The sequence below is a fragment of the Stegostoma tigrinum genome, chromosome 46, assembly GCF_030684315.1.
Source record: "Stegostoma tigrinum isolate sSteTig4 chromosome 46, sSteTig4.hap1, whole genome shotgun sequence".
NCBI classification, from domain to species: Eukaryota; Metazoa; Chordata; class Chondrichthyes; order Orectolobiformes; family Stegostomatidae; genus Stegostoma; species Stegostoma tigrinum.
The window spans coordinates 9,666,639-9,684,879 of NC_081399.1; the positions used below are offsets into that span (position 1 = coordinate 9,666,639).

The 18,241-nt window shown below is 48.6% G+C and overlaps 2 protein-coding genes across 2 annotated transcripts in view; one reads left to right on the top strand and one right to left on the bottom strand.

Annotated features, from left to right (window-relative positions):
- Positions 1 to 1,799, top strand: part of LOC132207399 (A disintegrin and metalloproteinase with thrombospondin motifs 5-like) — a 44,370-nt gene extending 42,571 nt beyond the window's left edge. The window contains exon 8 of the mRNA XM_059642910.1: positions 596 to 1,799. Coding sequence (XP_059498893.1) covers positions 596 to 1,799 — 1,204 coding nt within the window. The remainder of the gene's footprint in view (positions 1 to 595) is intronic.
- Positions 1,800 to 11,702: 9,903 nt separating this feature from the next.
- Positions 11,703 to 18,241, bottom strand: part of LOC125449642 (rho GTPase-activating protein 30-like) — a 60,826-nt gene continuing 54,287 nt past the window's right edge. The window contains exons 11-12 of the mRNA XM_048525493.2: positions 17,047 to 17,324; positions 11,703 to 13,255 (exon numbers count right to left, since the gene is read on the bottom strand). Of these exons, the coding sequence (XP_048381450.2) occupies positions 11,867 to 13,255; positions 17,047 to 17,324 (1,667 nt within the window). The 3' untranslated portion in view covers positions 11,703 to 11,866. The remainder of the gene's footprint in view (positions 13,256 to 17,046; positions 17,325 to 18,241) is intronic.

Consider the following 18,241-nt stretch of genomic DNA (forward strand, 5'->3'; position numbering starts at 1 on the left):
CATCCCTGGGCACTATGGGGCAATTTAGCACAGCCAATCCACCCTAACCTGCACATTTTTGGACTGTGGGATGAAGCCGAAACACCCAGAGGAAACCCACGCAGACACGGGGAGAATGTGCAAACTCCACACAGACAGTTGCCTGAGGTTGGAAATGAACCCGGATTCTTGGCCCTGTGAGGTGGCAGTGAGCCACTGTGCTGCCCAGGCAACCGCCATCCACTGAGCACCACTGTCCCCAACATTCAGCATTTGCCCCATGAAAGGTTAATTACTGTCCCCACCACCCTCCACCCAACACTCCCACCACCTTAGATCCAATGTGCCCTGATGTTCCACCTACATATTGACTCCGGTTTCGGAACCTGGTGCCGTGCACAGAGCCCAGGGATCTGTGCAACGGATAAACGAACAATTGTAGTGAGTATTCCCTTGGACCCACAACATGCCCTCTTGACCCTGAGAGCCTTGTCCCCACCCCCACCCACTCACCAGCCCCCACTCTCGGACAAACTTGTCACATGGGCTGCAATTGACTAACTGATAACAAACCTCAGCTGTTGTTGAACTGAAGCCTTTTGTGGATCTCTTCCAGGATCAACTACAGCGATGTGGCCGTGATCCCCGTCGGGGCAGCCAACTTCAAAGCGCGACAGGAATTCAGGCGAGGGCAGACTCGGCTCACGGCCTACCTAGCCCTGAAGAGACTGAATGGCAGCTACATCCTAAATGGGGACACCCAGATCTCGGGTTTCGACAGTCTCCTGACTGTGGGGGGGGTTGATCTGCGGTACTTGGGTTGGAGCCCACGGCGAGACGTGCTGGGGGCAGTCACGCGTGGCGCGCTGACTGAGCCGCTGGTTTTGCAGGTGTACAATCCGAGCAGGCAGCGAATTGTCCGGGTCCTCTACTCTTACTATGTACCCAAGGAGCAGATGAATAATGGCAAGCCCACCCGCATGCCAACTGCAACACTAACTAGTTATGACACACTGCCCAATCCCACACTGACCAAATGCATCATGGCCAATGTCACAACTCCCACTACAACGTTGCCCACTCACATGCTAACCACCCGCATAGACAAAGACATGCTGGTTACACTCAGTCGCCCTGTGACACCAACCCTCCACACAACAGCCAAGGGTACATTGCCCAGTCATAGACTCACACTCACAGTACCCAATCGTAGGCCCACACTCACAGTGCCTATTTACAGACCAACACCCACAGTACCCCGACATGGAACGACACCCAAAATGCCTACTCGCAGGCCAACATCCAGAGTACCCAGTCGCAGAACCGCACCCACAGTGCCCAGTCGCAGAACCACACCTACAATGCCCAGTCGCAGAACCACATCCACAATGCCCAGTCGCAAAACCACACCTACAGTGCCCAGTCATAGAAATACACCCACAATGCCCAGTAGCAAGTCTGCTCCAACTCTAAGCTCTCGCTCGATAACCAAAGCCACACAGCACTACGGCCATCCGGGTAAGAGGGAGCCCTCACGTGGCCTGCACAATGCGACACTGCCCACTCCCAAACAACGCACCCACTCATTTTACAGACCACCGCGGCCCACCCGCGTACGGCTCAACCCACCACTGTCCCGCACCAAGGCCTCTTCCACCAGCTGGCACCCTGGGCCATGGCAGAGCTGCTCGGTCACTTGCGGTGTAGGGTGGCGGGTTCGGTGGCTACGGTGCCTGGATAGGCACGGTGTTCTCTCAGCAGGCTGTGACTACTGGGCAAAGCCAGCTGGTATGGCTCTGTGTGTGATGCAGAAATGTTGAGAGAAGGGGTTGAAGGTGTCAATCTTCAACAATACCCCCTCCCCACTACTCGTCCCCTTCAAACGCTCCCAGGAAATGACCAGCGCAGGGTGAGATGTAGAGTAAAGCTTCCTCTACTCTTTTAAACTGAAAATAAAGACTCTCTACACTGTACCCATCAAACAGTCCCTAGACAGGCATAACACAAAGTTGGATATAAAGCCCCATCTACACTGTTCTGATCAAGCATTCCCAGGACAGGGAGAACACGGGGTAAGATACAGAGTGAAGCTCTCTCTGCATTAAGCACATCAAACACTCACAGGACAGATACAGCTCAAGGTTGAATAGCATTTAAAATTCCCACTCATCCTCACCTTTCAGATGCAAAGGATAGATTCAGCACAGGTTTAGACGCAGATAAAGCTCCAAAAGAATTTTTAAATTATCGTTTGATTCTGTTTTGACATTCTGCCTATAAGATGTTGACTTTCAATCAGGGTCTCCATGACTGATGTTCTCTTATAATTCACATTGAGTTGTGTGATCTAAATCTCTTCTCTTGAAATTGTTCATTCAAATGAATTGATTTAAAGCAAAATGTTCTGATGCGTCTCCTTCACTGTGAAAGTGTCGGTCTAAAGCCAGTCCCACCATCTATAAGACACGAATCAGGAGTGTGATGGAATGCCCCCCTACTTGCCCTGGATAGGGGCAGCTCCAACAACACTCAAGAAGCTCGACCCCACCCAGGACAAAGCAGCTCACTTGATTGGCTCCACATCCACTCACCGGCTTCAAATTTCCTCTCCTCTTGGCTAGATCATTGCTTGGTTATACAACCATTTCCAAGGCTGACCCTTCTCTAGTTGATGCCATAGGTGGAGGCCAGGTTATGTTCGAACTTTCCATCATAATTCACCAGCCCAAGAATGACCTAAGCTCCAGGGCACCTTTGGTCACCCTCACTTTATCTTCCAATGGGTGTAACTCAGTCTTGTCAACTCTGTAGCCCAAGTTGGTCACTTATGGTGCCTGGAACACACGTGATTCCCTTCTAAGGCCAACACCCACCTGGGAGAAGTGTCTGAGCACTATGTCCAAGTTCTCTAATTGCTCGTTAGTGGTCTTCCCTGTTATTAGCATATCATCTAGATAAATGACAATCTAGTAACCTTGTAAAGCGTTCTCCATCAGCTGCTGAAAAATTGAACAGGCTGATGATACTGTAAAATGGCAGTCTCGTATGTTGGTACAAACCCCTATGCGTATTTCTTGTAGCGTGATTCTGGTAACCTACAACTACAGGTACGCATGGCTCATGTCCAGCTTTATGAAGGTCAGAGGCCCTGTCAGCTTTGTGTACAAATCCTCAATGTGAGAGCTGGATGTCTATTCAGCTGACAAAAGCCGTTTACCGTTTGTTTAAAACTGCCACAAAAGCAAACCAACCCTTTGGGCTTCACAGTCGGTAAGACGGGTGCTGTCAATTCCGCAAATTGGGCTGGTTTAATGATTCCTTCACATTCCGGCCTTCTGATTTCTGTCCCTACTTTTGCCCATCAAGCAAATGGCATTGGGCAGGCCTTGCAGAATCATGGAATTGCTTTCTGGTCAACACGCAAGGTATCCTTGACTCCTTTGAGAGCCTCCAGACCTTCCTAAAAAACAACTAGGAATTTAATTAGGACTTCCCTCGGACAGCATTTTTCTAATCAAAAAACGTTGAGCAATCTAGGTGAATCCTTCTCATCCAATTTCATCCCATCGAGCTTGGGCCTGAGCCTTTTACTACAATCAGTGGTCATGAACCAGCTGCTTCTCATAAGAGACCAGAACCAAAGTTGTACGCTTAATCTGTAAAGGTTCCCCAGTATAGGTTCTGAAATTAGCTAAGGGTTTGTGAAAACCCAAATGTTGGAATCCAGAGTGAATTTTGTTAAAGGCTGGTTCTGTGTTCGCTGAAATGGCCTCACTGCTATTGCCCACCATTAGAATCAGGGGGCCGTTTAATCAGATGTTTATTTTGATTGGCTTTGATTTGGACATTGCTAAGCAGTTTAACTGGCCCCAAAACAGATCGAAATGGGCTTTCCAGGGTCTGCACTCTCCTGGATATCGACCTATGAGTCTTCTTACTCAATTCAGATGTAGTGGAATTCTTTTGCTGTCTTGAGTCCACAAACTGGCAACAACCACAATGTCTTGCTGGCCTGGATCCTGACCAAAATTTTAATTGTTCGGCCGAGGCTAGGGTTTGTTTTGTGACTTTGCTGTGAGCTGACCTGGAGTCCTTCTCTTCAGCATATGTCCTGAGTGAGGCTATGTAATCACCTTCACTCAAGTGATGTTCCCCAAGCTCAGTTGGACAGGTGATGGTATCCACTTTCATCAGAATTGAGTGCAACTTTTATGCTCCACTTGCAGCATTTTCCAATGATAAAGCCACTTTGTAGTGTCTGTTGAAGTCCAGCTTCAGCTGGTTGGCACTTCTACATGGCTACATTATTAATCCCACATACCTAATGGTCTCTCAAAATCTCATTAAGGGTTAAACAGTTTCTCAGCACTTCATTAAGGGTTAAAACCAGTCAAAAATCCTGATACAGATTCTCCTAGTTTTCAAACTGTTGACTAAAACTGACAGTGTCTCAGTATTAGAGGGGGCTTTCGGTCATAATATTCCTTAACTGAATACATCAAGACTTGAAAGGTTCTAATATCTGTTGCCTCAGGGAAAATTAGGCTTCTAATAACTGAAAAAGCTACAGGTCCACATGCTGTCAGCAGAATTACTCATTGCTTTTCATCTGCCCCAATGTCATTTGCCTGGAAAAGGTAACACATTCTTTTCACATACTGGGCCCAGTCTTCGATGGCAGGATCGAATGAGTCAACCTTCCCAAATAACAGCACAATGTCAGAAATGTTTACCCCAACTCAAAGACGACCGTTGCGAGTGAATTTCTTCAGGAGCATGTTTTTCTCGTGTCACCACTGAAATAACTCCACAGAGGCTGGTATCCTGTCACCTAGTCACCCTTTATTTACACGTGGAGGGGCCTTGATACCGATCCAGCTTCCTTAGAGCCTGCTCTCAGAGTGAACAGGATAAAGTTGTTGACTTAAGTACAATAAATTATTTTCTCAGTCTTATTTGTTATGGCAGCTATAGATCATACAAAACCCATGGATAATCCATCGTGACCTCTTCCAGTGGTTCCTAGCATAAGAGATGCCAGTCTTTAGCCAATTTGATTCACTCCAAATGATATCAAGGAACGGTTGATGGCACTGGATACTGCAAAGGCTACGGGCCCTGACAATGTTCTAGCAATAGTGTTGAAGACTTGTGCTCCAGAACCTGCAACTTCCCTAGCCAAGATGTTCCAGTACAGCTACAATGCTGGCATCTACCCGAGAATGTGGAAAATTGCCCAAGCACATAAAAACCAGGATAAATTCAATCTGGCCAATTATCGCCCCATCTGTTGTTCTCAATCATCAGTAAAGTGATGGAAGGTGTCAGTAACAGGGCTATCACACAGTACCTGCTCAGCAATAACCTGCTCAGTGACGACCAGTTTGGGTTCCGCCAGGGCCACTCAGCTCCTGAGCTCATTACAGCCTTGGTTCAAATATGGACAAAAGAGCTGAATTCCAGAGGGCGAGGTGAGAGTGACAGCCCTTGACATCAAGGATGCATTTAACTAAGTCTGGCATCACGGAGCCCTAGCAAAACAGGAATTAATGGGGACCAGGGCAAACTCTCCCGCAGATAGTCATAATCTAACACGTAGGAAAATGATCATGATCGTTGGAGATCCGTCATCTCAGCTCCAGGACATCTCTGCAGGAGTTCCTCAGGGTAGTGTCCTAGGCCCAACCATCTTCAGCTGCTTCATCAATGACCTTCCCTCCATCATCAGGTATGTTTACCTGATGGGGATGTTTACCGATGAATGAACAACGTTCAGCAGCTTTTGTGACTCCTCAGGTACTGAAGCAGTCCATGTCCAAATGCAGGAAGACCTGGACAATATCCAGGCTTGGGCTGACATGTCACAAGTAACATTCACACCACACAAATGTCAGGCTACGGCCATCACTATCAAGAGGCAATCAAACCACCACCCCTTGACATTCAAAGCTGTTACCACCACTGAATCCCTCACTATCAACATCCTAGAAGTTGTCATTGATCAGAAACTCAACTAGACTCACCAGATGAATGCAGTAGCTAGAACAGCAGGTCAGAGGCTAGGAATACCGCAGCAAGTAACTCACCTCCTGAGCCCCCAAATCCTGTCCACTATCTTTAAGGCACAAGTCAGGAGTGCGATGGAATACTCCCCACTTGCCCCTGGATGAATGCAGCTCTAGCAACACTCAAGAAGCTTGACACCATCCAGGACAAAGCAACCCCCACTTGATCGGCACCACATTAACAAGCATTCACTCCCTCCACCACCGATGCTCAGCAGCAGCAGTGTGTACCACCTACACTCAGTGCTTTCCAGCCCTCGCCGTGCCTGCACCAGAGTCCCACTCCAGCCTTTCAAACTTTCGCCATGCCTCCGCCACAATCCCACTCTGGCTATCCAGCCTTCGTCTGCCTCTGCCAGAGTTCCACTCCAGCCTACCTAGCCGTCGCCATGCCTGCACCAGAATCCTGCTCCGGGCTATCCAAGCCCTCACCATACCTCTACCAGAGTCCCACTCCAGGCTTTCCAGTCTTTGCCATGCCTCTGCCAGAATCCCATTCCAGGGTTTGCAGACTTTGCCATGCCTCCGCCAGAGTCCCACTCCAGGTTTTCCAGCCCTTGCCTTGCCTGCACCAGAACCCCGCTCTGGGCTATCCAGCCCTCGCCATACCTCCGCCAGAGTCCCACCCTGCGCTTTCCAGCCCTTGCCATGCACCAGCGTCCTGCTCTTGGCAGCCTCACTGGTCCGATCTTGCTGCAGCTCCCTCAACGGCCCGCTCTGGGCTGCATCACCGGCCCACCCACTCTTGATCTGCTGCCGTTGCTCCGGCCCACACTCAATCTGTTGTCGCTGAAGGACAACCCAGACATTCAGCTCCCACCACATGGTTCCCAGTCACAGTCTAGCTCCTTCCTGGCTCCTTAGGCAGGTAGTTAAAAGGGGTGGAGGGGATAGAATTACAACGGAGGTAGAGAGAAGAATGGAGGAAAAAAAAGGACAAAGAAAGAGCAAGAGATCTGGCGAGCACAGTGGAGTTCTGAAAGGAGCACCTTACTCTGCTGCCATCTTGCCAGCAGTTGTTAACTTCTCTAACTTCATTACTTTCAAACGTATATCCAGCTCTCTTTTGAAACCTCCTATGGAATGCGCCTCCATCACTCTCCCAGGCAGCGCATTCCAGATCCTAGTTACTCTCTGAAGAAAGAAGTTTCTCCTTGTCTCACATAGAGGTCTCTTGATGACAATCTTGAAATTGTGACCCCTTGTTATTGATATACTAACTAGTGGAAACAGAATATCCTTCTATACTCTGTCAAAATTGTTCATCATTTTGAACACTTCAATGAGGTCACCTCTCAATCTTCTCTGCTGTAAGGAGAATAAGTCCAATTTCTATATTCTTCCCATTGTATCTAAAATCCTTCATTTCTGTCTATCATTCTGGTAAATCTCCATTGCAATCTGCCCAGGGGTTTAACATTGTTCCTTAATTAAGGTGCCCAAACCTGAACATAATACTGCAATGCAGTCTGACCGATGGCTTGTAGAGGTGGAACATCACTTCCTTGTTATTATACTCTATGCCTCCATTCATAAACCCAAGGATCGTAGAAGCCTTCTTCACAACTTTTTCAACTTGACTGGCTGTTCCTGTGCTGTACTGTTCTAAGTTCAGAGAATTATGCACTTGGTCCCGATGCACTTGTACTCCGCACAAAGTTGTACCATTGAGCCTGTCTTGTCTTTCTGTATTTCTTCAACCAAAACATATTATCTCATATTTCTCTCCACTGAAATTTATCGGCCATGTGTCTGCCCATTTGGCAAAGTTGTCAATGTCCCCTTGAAGTAATCATACAATCCCTACAGCACGGAAGCAGGCTATTCAGCCCCTTTAGTCCACACCAAACCTCAAGACAGCACCAAACCCACACCCACGCCTCCTGACCGTATCCATGTAACCTCCCATTTCCCATAGTTAATCCACCTAGCCTGCACATCACTGCACCTTATGGGGAAATTTAGCATGGCCAATCCACCAAACCTCACAAGTCACTATTCTCCCTGGCTTGGTATAATTTGAAAATTTAGAGATTTTGCCATCAAAACCAATATCCAAATTGTTTATATAACTCACAAAAAGCAAGGGTCCAAACAACAGCCCCACTTTCAATTCGTCTCTAGCCTGAGAAATGCCAAGTCTGTTCTTACCCTGTTTCATATCTTTCAGCCAACTTCTAACCCATGCTGCCAGGTACCTATCAAGCCTCAATATTTCTCATTCCAGTCTGGACTTCCATCCTCAGTATCTGTTATTCAAATTACAAATCACTCGAACCCCTTGATTCTACTTTGGGCTTCTACCGAGGTAGGTCTTTTTTTCACATATAACTGCAGAAACCCTTGGTTAGATTCCAGCTTACAACTCACTCACATTTGTCTGTAATTATATTTTGAAAGCATATAAACATCTTGATTACATCCTCTACATAACTGACCCCCAGGTGTCTGTTATTCTCCACATAACCCACCTGAAACCCCTTGATTAGATTCAAGTCTGAAACTCCCTCCCGGGGTATCTGTTATTCTGGAAATAAACCCACCCTGACCCCTTGATTAGATTCAAGTCTATAACTCACTCCAGGGTATCTGTTATTCTGTATATAACCCACCCTGAACCCCTCGATTAGATTCCAGTCTGTAACTCACTCCCGGGGTATCTGTTATTCAGTATATAACACACACTGAACCCCCCGATTAGATTACAGTCTGTAACTCCCTCCCGGGGTATCTGTTATTCTGTATATAACCCACCCTGAACCCCTCGATGAGATTCCAGTCTGTAACTCCCTCCCGGGGTATCTGTTATTCTGTATATAACCCACCCTGAACCCCTCGATCAGATTACAGTCTGTAACTCCCTCCCGGGGTATGTTATTCTGTATATAACACACCCTGAAACCCTCGATTAGATTCCAGTCTGTAACTCCCTCCCGGGGTATCTGTTGTTCTGTATATAACACACCCTGAACCCCTCGATTAGATTCCAGTCTGTAACTCCCTCCCGGGGTATCTGTTATTATGTATATCACCCACCCTGAACCTCCTCGGTTCGATTCCAGTCTGTAACTCCCTCCCGGGGTATCTGTTATTCTATACGTAACCCACCCTGAACCCCTCGGTTAGATTCCAGTCTGTAACTCCCTCCCGGGGTATCTGTTATTCTATATATAACCCACCCAGAACCCCTCGGTTAGATTCCAGTCTGTAACTCACTCCCGGGGTAACTGTTATTCTGTATATACCCACCCTGAACCCCTCGGTTAGATTCCAGTCTGTAACTCACTCCCGGGGTATCTATTATTCTGTATATAACCCACCCTGAACCCCTCGATTAGATTCCAGTCTGTAACTCCCTCCCGGGGTATCTGTTATTCTGTATATAACACACCCTGAACCCCTCGATTAGATTCCAGTCTGTAGCTCACTCCCGCGGGGTATCTGTTATACTGGATATAAACCCACCCTGAACCCCCTCGATAGATTCCAGTCTGTAACTCCCTCCCGGGGTATCTGTTATTCTGTATATAACACACCCTGAACCCCTCGATTAGATTCCAGTCTGTAGCTCCCTCCCGGGGTATCTGTTATTCTATACATCATCCACCCTGAACCCCTCGATTAGATTCCAATGTGTAACTCCCTCCCGGGGTATCTGTTAATCTGTATATAACCCACCCTGAAGCCTTCGGTTAGATTCCAGACTGTAACTCCCTCCCGGGTATCTGTTATTCTATACATTATCCACCCTGAACCCCTCGATTAGATTCCAGTCTGTAACTCCCTCCCGGGGTATCTATTATTCTGTATATAACCCAACCTGAACCACTCGATTAGATTCCAGTCTGTAACTCCCTCCCGGGGTATGTGCTATTCTATACATAACCCACCCTGAGCCCCTCGATTAGATTCCAGTATGTAACTCCCTCCCGGGGTATCTGTTATTCTATACATAACCCACCCTGAACCCCTCAATTAGATTCCAGTCTGTAACTCCCTCCCGGGTTATCTGTTATTCTGTATATAACCCACCCTGAACCCCTCGATTAGGTTCCAGTCTGTAACTCCCTCCCGGGGTATCTGTTATTCTGTATATAACCCACCCTGAACCCCTCGGTTAGATTCCAGTCTGTAACTCACTCCCGGGGTATCTTTTATTTGTATATAACCCACCCTGAACCCTTCGGTTAGATTCCAGACTGTAACTCACTCCCGGGGTATCTGTTATTCTGAATATAACCCACCCTGAACCCCTCGATTAGATTCCAGTCTGTAACTCCCTCCCGGGGTATCTGTTATTCTATGCAAACCCCACCCTGAACCCCTCGATTAGATTCCAGTCTGTAACTCCCTCCCGGGGTATCTGTTATTCTGTATATAACCCACCCTGAACCCCTCAATTAGGTTCCAGTCTGTAACTCCCTCCCGGGGTATCTGTTATTCTGTATATAACCCACCCTGAACCCCTCGATTAGATTCCAGTCTGTAACTCACTCCCGGGGTATCTGTTATTCTGTATATAACCCACCCTGAACCCCTCGATTAGAACCCAGTATGTAACTCCCTCCCGGGGTATCTGTTATTCGAAACATAACCCACCCTGAACCCCTTGGTTAGATTCCAGTCTGTAACTCCCTCCCGGGGTATCTGTTATTCTGTATATAACCCACCCTGAACCCCTCGATTAGATTCCAGTCTGTAACTCTCTCCCAGGGTATCTGTTATTCTGTATATAACCCACCCTGAACCCCTCGGTTAGATTCCAGTCTGTAACTCCCTCCCGGGGTATCTGTTATTCTGTATATAACCCACCCTGAACCCCTCGATGAGATTCCAGTCTGTAACTCCCTCCCGGGGTGTCTGTTATTCTGTATATAACCCACCCTGAACCCCTCGGTTAGATTCCAGTCTGTAACTCCCTCCCGGGGTATCTGTTATTCTGTATATAACCCACCCTGAACCCCTCGATTAGATTCCAGTCTGTAACTCCCTCCCGGGGTATCTGTTATTCTGTATATAACCCACCCTGAACCCCTCGATGAGATTCCAGTCTGTAACTCCCTCCCGGGGTGTCTGTTATTCTGTATATAACCCACCCTGAACCCCTCGATCAGATTACAGTCTGTAACTCCCTCCCGGGGTATCTGTTATTCTGTATATAACACACCCTGAACCCCTCGATTAGATTCCAGTCTGTAACTCCCTCCCGGGGTATCTGTTATTCTGTATATAACACACCCTGAACCCCTCGATTAGATTCCAGTCTGTAACTCCCTCCTGGGGTATCTGTTATTCTGTATATAACACACCCTGAACCCCTCGGTTAGATTCCAGTCTGTTATTAGAATTCTCTCTGCACCCAGAGATTTCACAGAGAGAGAGAGAGAGAGAGAGGGAGACAGAGAGAGGGATCACTTGTGGTTTTATTGACAGGGTTCACAGACCAGCTTTGCTTTGGACCGACTGCACTGATGTGAGTTTGAAGTGAATTAGACAATAAAAAGAGAAGGGCCCACCTTTCTCGGTGGGAGTCCCGACACCGCGGATCCACGTTGCAGCTTTGGAGTCCCCCTTCAAGAGAAGGCGGGGGGGAAGGGCCGTCCCAATGGCGGCGCCTACGGCACTGCGGCTGCGTGGGGAGCAGGCACGTGACCCCCCCCCCCCCCGGGCGCGCCCAGGCTGTTGCGACAGTTGCATCTCGCGACCAACGTCTCGCCGTGGTGTTTACATCACGTGACACCCCCCGCCCCTTTGTCACATGATGCAGAACCCGCCTGCAACCGACGGTGAGGAACCCGCCCTCCCCAAAAACCCACGTTCCCTCACGGCGCCTCGTCGGCCTCCAGCACCAGGGAGCGGCAGCGAGCCGCCTGCCCGGCCGCCGAGCGCTCCGGCTCGCTGGGGAAATGCGGCAGGCTGAGGCGGTTGTGGAGGTCGTACGGCGTATCCGGCGCCGAGTTTCCGCGCTGCAGGCTGCCGGCGCGGCCCCCGGCGTTACTGCGCTGCTGCCTGGCCAGGGCCACCGCCTCGTCGAAGGACAGGCTGGCGGCTGTCCGCCAGGCATGAGCCCGGGCGGCGGGAGCGGGCCGCGGCCGGTCCCGGGGACGGGGTGGAGCCTGCGACTCGATTGAGTGGGCGGGCCTGTCTTCTGCGGGGGCGTGTCCCGACGCGCTGGGTCGTGGCCTCTCCCCGGGTTGGGTGGGGCCCTGGTCCGCTGGGTGGGCGTGGTCTTGCTGTGGTGGGCGGGGCTTGACATCGGGGTGGGTGGCACTGTCGGGCCGCCGCTTGCCCTTCAGCGCCGGTGGCAGCTTGGCGTAGTGCGGCTTCGGGGGCACCACGGGCAGTGAGCGGGCTTGGTATATCCTGCCCGGGGACCTGGCTAGACCGGCGGGGCTGGGCGCCAGTGCCCTCCGGCCCACCTCGCCGTCCGTTTCGACCTGCTCGGTGAAGGTTGCCTCGGTGGAACAGCCGCAGCTCCCCTCGCCCTGGTCGTGCTGCTCTGTGCAGCACGCTGTAGTCGGGCAGCCGGAGCTCCCGTCTGTCTGATCGCGCTGCTGTGTGCAGCACGCTGTAGTCGGGCAGCCGGAGCTCCCGTCTCTCTGATCGCGCTGCTGTGTGCAGCACGCTGTAGTCGAGCAGCAGGAGCTCCCGTCTCTCTGATCGCGCTGCTGTGTGCAGCACGCTGTAGTCGAGCAACCGGAGCTCCCGTCTCTCTGATCGTGCTGTTCTATGCAGCACGCTGTGGTCGAGTGGCCAGCACTTCCCTCACTCTGATCGTGCTGCTCAGTGCAGCACGCTATAGTGGGGCAGCCCCTATTCACCTCACTCTGATCATGCTGCCCTGCGCAGCACGCCACAGTTGAGCAGCCTGCGTTCCCCTCACTTTGATCCTGCTGCTCTGTACAGCACGCTACCGTGGAGCATCCAACTTTCCCGGATTCTGAGATCTCTTCTCGGGGATTCTCCCCACCAGCAATGCACACCACGGTTGAGCAGTCAACATTCCTGGTCTGCACGCACTTGGAAGTGGGGCTTGGAGTTCTGAGATCTGTGCCACAAAGTTCAGGGTCTTGACGTTCCTTTCCTGAACATGAGGCCTCCTTGGGGCAGTCCCATTGGGTTCCACTACGCTCTGAGGTGAGCTCATAAACATCGTCAAGATTCCAAACCTCTTCAACAGGAGGCTCAACAGAGAACTCCTCATATTGAACCTGGGGGGAGAGAGGCAGGTGTTAGGGTAATAACTCAACAGTTCTCTCCATGACCTTACCCTGATACCCACAAAGACTCTTTCCAATTCCTCAAATCCTCTGACCCATTGCTCACTGATTCCTCATTCCTGCCAACACAGCTTCTCAATTCAGTTAACCCACTGTCTTCCTGATCTTTCAATTCCGAAAGGTTAATTGCTCGTCCACCAACCTGCTTTCTCCATGATCGCTGAACCTCCCTACCTTCTCCCCGTTATCTCCAGTCAAAACAACCTTCCCTTTTTCTGTAACCCCTTCCCGACCTTATACCCTTCACTATCTGTAAAATCCTTCAGCCCATACACTACTCCCTACCTCTGAAAGCTCTAGCCTCTGCACCCCCTCCTCCAATTGCAACACCCCATCAGTTGCATTTGGGGTGGCACTGTAGCTCAGTGGTTAGCACAGCTGCCTCACGGCGCCAGGAACCCAGGTTCGATTCCAGCCTTGGGCGACTGTCTATGTGGAGTTTACTCTGGGTGCTCTGGTTTCCTCCCACAGTCCAAAGATGTGCAGGTTAGGGTGGATTTTCCATGGTAAATTTCCCGTAGTGCCCAGGGATGGTCAGTTTAGGTGGATTAGACCTGGGGAAATAAGGGGTTGGGGAATGGGTCTGGGTGGAATGTTCTTTGGAGAGATGGTGTGGACATGTTGGGCCGAATGGCCTGTTTCCATCCTGTAGGGATTCTGTGATCCCTAGTTCTCCAGTGGTAACACCCCTCCCTCTCTCTGTAATCTCCTCCCGCCCCTACACCCCCCTTACCTCTGAAACTTCCAGCCCCTACCTACCTACCTCTGTAACCCTCCAGTTGCAACACCCCTCCCTATCAATGTATCCTCCTCCACTCCTTTATCCCTGTCTCTGTAATGTCCTCCAGGTCCTGTAAGTCCACTCCTCCCTCCTTTTTATGGTCCTTAAAACATTATTCATTAACTGGGCTCTTTATCGCATGTTTCCGGTGCCTTACTCTGTGTTGAATTTTGTTTTATTATGGTACTGTGAGACACCATGGAATTTTTACTGTCTTAAGAACACTATCTAAAAGCAAGTCTTGTTAGCCTTTGAGGGTACTGGGATTTATAGTCTGAGACAAAGTCCTCTTTTATTTGTTACACTCGATATATTATTTCTAGTTGAGTGAGTAGAAGGGAGCAAAGAAAACCATTTCATTGGTGTCAAACACAGGAAAGAACTTTCAGCATTCTGGTATCCCTGCTGTGGGAAGGATGTTGTGAAACTTGAAAAGGTTCAGAAAAGATTTACAAGGATGTTGTCAGGGTTGGAGGGTTTGAGCTACAGGGAGAGGCTGAATACACTGGAGCACCAGAGGGGTGACCTTACAGAAGTTTATAAAATCATGGGGGCATAGATAGAATGAATACCCAGGGATTAGATGGCACAGGTTTAAGTTAAGAGGGGAAAGATTCTCGGAGGGTGGTGTGTGTATGGAATGAGCTGCCAGAAGAAGTGGTGGAAGCTAGTACATTTACATCATTTAAAAGGCATCAGGATGGGTACATAAGTAGGAAGGATTTTCGATAGATATGGACCAAACACTGGCAAATGGGACCAGATTAATTTAAGATATCTAGTCAGCGTGGGCGAGTTAAACTGAGGGTATGTTTCCATGTTTTACAGGTCTGTGACTGTATAACAGTGTAGCGCCTGACAGACTGGCATAAGAGGCAGTCCAGAGAAAATTCACGCATCTGATCCCGGGGATGGGGGTACTGTTTGAGGAGAGATTGGGCAGGTTGGGCCTATGGTTGAAGTTTAGAAGAAGAAACATATAATGTGTCTGTTCCACTTTCCAGGCATTTTTCAAGCGAATATTTATAGCGAAACATTCTTCGGGGGAAGTGGGAGGCTCTCTAAAATGAGACGAGAGCCTAGAGGCAATATGGTTCTGTTAGTGTGAAGGGCAAGGCTAGTAGGCGTAGGGAATGCTGGCTGACTAGGGAAGTTGAGGCTCTGGGCAGGAAAGACAGCTGGGATGAGAGCGAATCCTTAGTGGAGTAGAAAGACAGTAAGAGTATACGTGAGGGAAACCAGGAAGGCAAGAAGGAGACATAAGAGAGCTTTGGCAAATAGGGCCCCCTTAAAGCTCAACAAGGCTGTCTATGTGTGGAACCCCAGGAGATGGGTAAGATATTGAACAAGTATTTTGCATCAGTACTTACTGTGGGCAAGGATATGGAAGCAAGAAAATTTAGAGAAATAAACAGTGAAAGCTTTAAAAAATGTCCATATGGTGCTGGATGTCTTAAACCGCTTAAAAGGTGGATAATTCCTTGGGGCCTGACCAGGTGTATCAGAAAGGCCGACCAGGTGTATCAGAAAGGCCAACCAGCTTTCTTCACAGACATTCAGGTGGCATCTCACCTTGTACCTCTCTTTAAAATATAATCAAGCAGAGCCAACATGCCTTCATGTTTGGGAAAGATATACCTGACCAATTTATTACAATTCTTTCAGCAGGTGACAGTCAGAATAGATAAAGAAGAACTAATAGAAGTAATATATTTGGATTTCCAAAGATGTTCAATGAGATGCCGCATATTAGGCTACTTCATAAGATAAGAACTCGTAGAGTTGGTGCTGGTATATTAGTATGGATAAAGAATTGGCTAAATATAGACAGTTGAGATAATGGGGTCATTTTCAGTTAGGCAAATGGTAACTAGTGGAGTGCCACTTGAATCAGTTCTGGGGCCACAATTATTTGCAATATTTTAATGATTTGGATGAGGAAAGTGAGTGTGCTTTAGCTAAGTTTGTGGCTGACACAAAATTAGGTGGGAAGGCAAGTGGTGAGGGTGACAGAGTCTGCAGAGGTTTATAGTCAAGTTAACAGAGTGGGCATCAATTTGGCAGGTGGACGACCATGTGGGAAAATGAGAGGTAATGCACGCTGGCAGATTGACAGAGAAACTGAACATATAAATGGAGTAAGTCTGTAGAGAGGTTTGGGGAGATCCTTGTGTATAAATCACAAAAAGCTAACTTGCAAGTTCAGTTGGTAATACAGAAGGCAAATGGAACGTTGCCCTTTATTTCAAAGCGAATGGAGTCTCAAAGCAGGGCAGTCATGCGAGAACTACACAAGACCACAGCTCGAATATTGTGAGCAATTGTGTGCCCCTCATCTAAGGAAAGACAGACTGACATCAGGGGCAGTCCAGAGAAGGTTCACTTGGCTGATCCCGGGGATGGAGGGACTGTCTGATGAGGAGAGATTGGGGTAGGTTGAGCCTGAATTTGTTGGACCTTTTGAAGAAGAAGAAACATATAAGATTCTTAGGGGACCTGACAAGGGAGAAGTGCAGATGTTGTTTCGCTTTGTGGAAGAATCTGGAACCAGAGGATATAATCTGAGTAAGGAGTGGCCCTTTCGAGACAGAAATGAGGAGGAATTTCTTATCTTAGAGGGGAGTGAATCTGTGTAATTCTTTACTGCAGAGGGCTGTCGAGGCTGGGCCATTAAGTATATTCTAGGCTGAGATAGATTTCTAATCAGGAAGGGAATCAACTGTTAAAGGGATTAAACAAAGAAATTGAGTTGAGGATTGTAAGATCAGCCACATTCTCATTGAACAATGGAGCAGACTCAATGGGCTGAGTGGCTTACTGTTTTAGGTCTTATTGACTTATTAGAAGTGGGAGGTTGTGTAGAGGAGGGTTGGCTGGTGGGAAATATGATGGCCCAGGTGATTACCAAAGGCACCAGATCATAACTATGATCTTCCCTTACCTGACTGTCGTAAGCTGTTAGCTCTCTGCCATCCAGCTCAAGATCCATCAGCTCTGACTCAATGCTCATTTCTAGCATCCCGCTCCTTTCGTGGCAGCTCTGGATGTAGTAATCATATGGCTCCATTTCCTCAGGCGTCCTGAGTGGCATTCCCAGCTCCCCTGGGTAGTCAGTCTCGCCGTCTCCCAGCTCTGATGTGTCCTGTGTGTCGAGAAACGAGAAAGTGTCCTGTAGCTCCAACGTGATCTCGGAATTGATTGGCAGACCCTGCAGAGTGTCTAGGGGAAAATGGAGTGAGAGAATCAGTCTGCCTCTTTCATTCTATGTTTCAATCTCTGCTGCTGACTTTCTTCTTCATGCTATCTGACTCTACTTCTGATTTCTCTGTCAGTCTTGTCTGCCTCTGTCTATCTCTCCATCTCAGTTACTTACACTGTCTCATTCCCTCTGACTTCTCTCCCTCCAATTCATGTCTTTCTCCATTTCTCTTGCTCTCTTTGTCCATCTTTCTCCCTCCCTGTCCATTTCTCTCTCTCTCTCTCTTGCTCTCTTTTTTTCTCCCCCCCCCCCCCCCCCCCGCCCCCGCCCCCGCCCCAAACCGGTCCATTTGCATTACTCTCTGTCCCTCTCTCTGTAACTTTCTCATAGAGGTGTACAGCATGGAAACAGACCTTCAGTCCAACCTGTGTGTACAGACCTAAATTAATCTAGGCTTATTTGCCAGAATTTGACCCTTATCCGTCTTAATCCTTTCTATTCATTTACCCATTCAGGTGCCTTTTTAACTGTTTTAATTGTACCCACTTCCTCTGGCAGCTCATCTGATACACACACCACCCTCTGTGGGAAAAAGTTGCCCCTTAAGTCCTTTATAAATCTTTCCCTTCTTACCTTACCAAATGCAAAATAAAACGTTTCACTGGACCTAGGTACATGCAACAATAACAAATCAACACAAAAACAAAGTTTTGGACTTCCCTATCCCGGGAAAAGGACCTTACCTTTTCACCCTATCTGTACCCCTCGTGATTTAATGAACTTGTATAAAGCCACCCCTCAATCTTCGCTCCAGGGAAAATAGCCCCAACCTCTTCAACCTCTCCTGATAGCTCAAACCCTCCAAGTTGAGCAACATCGTTGTAAATTTTTTCTGAACAATTTCAAGTTTAACAACATCCTCCATCTAGTAAGGAGA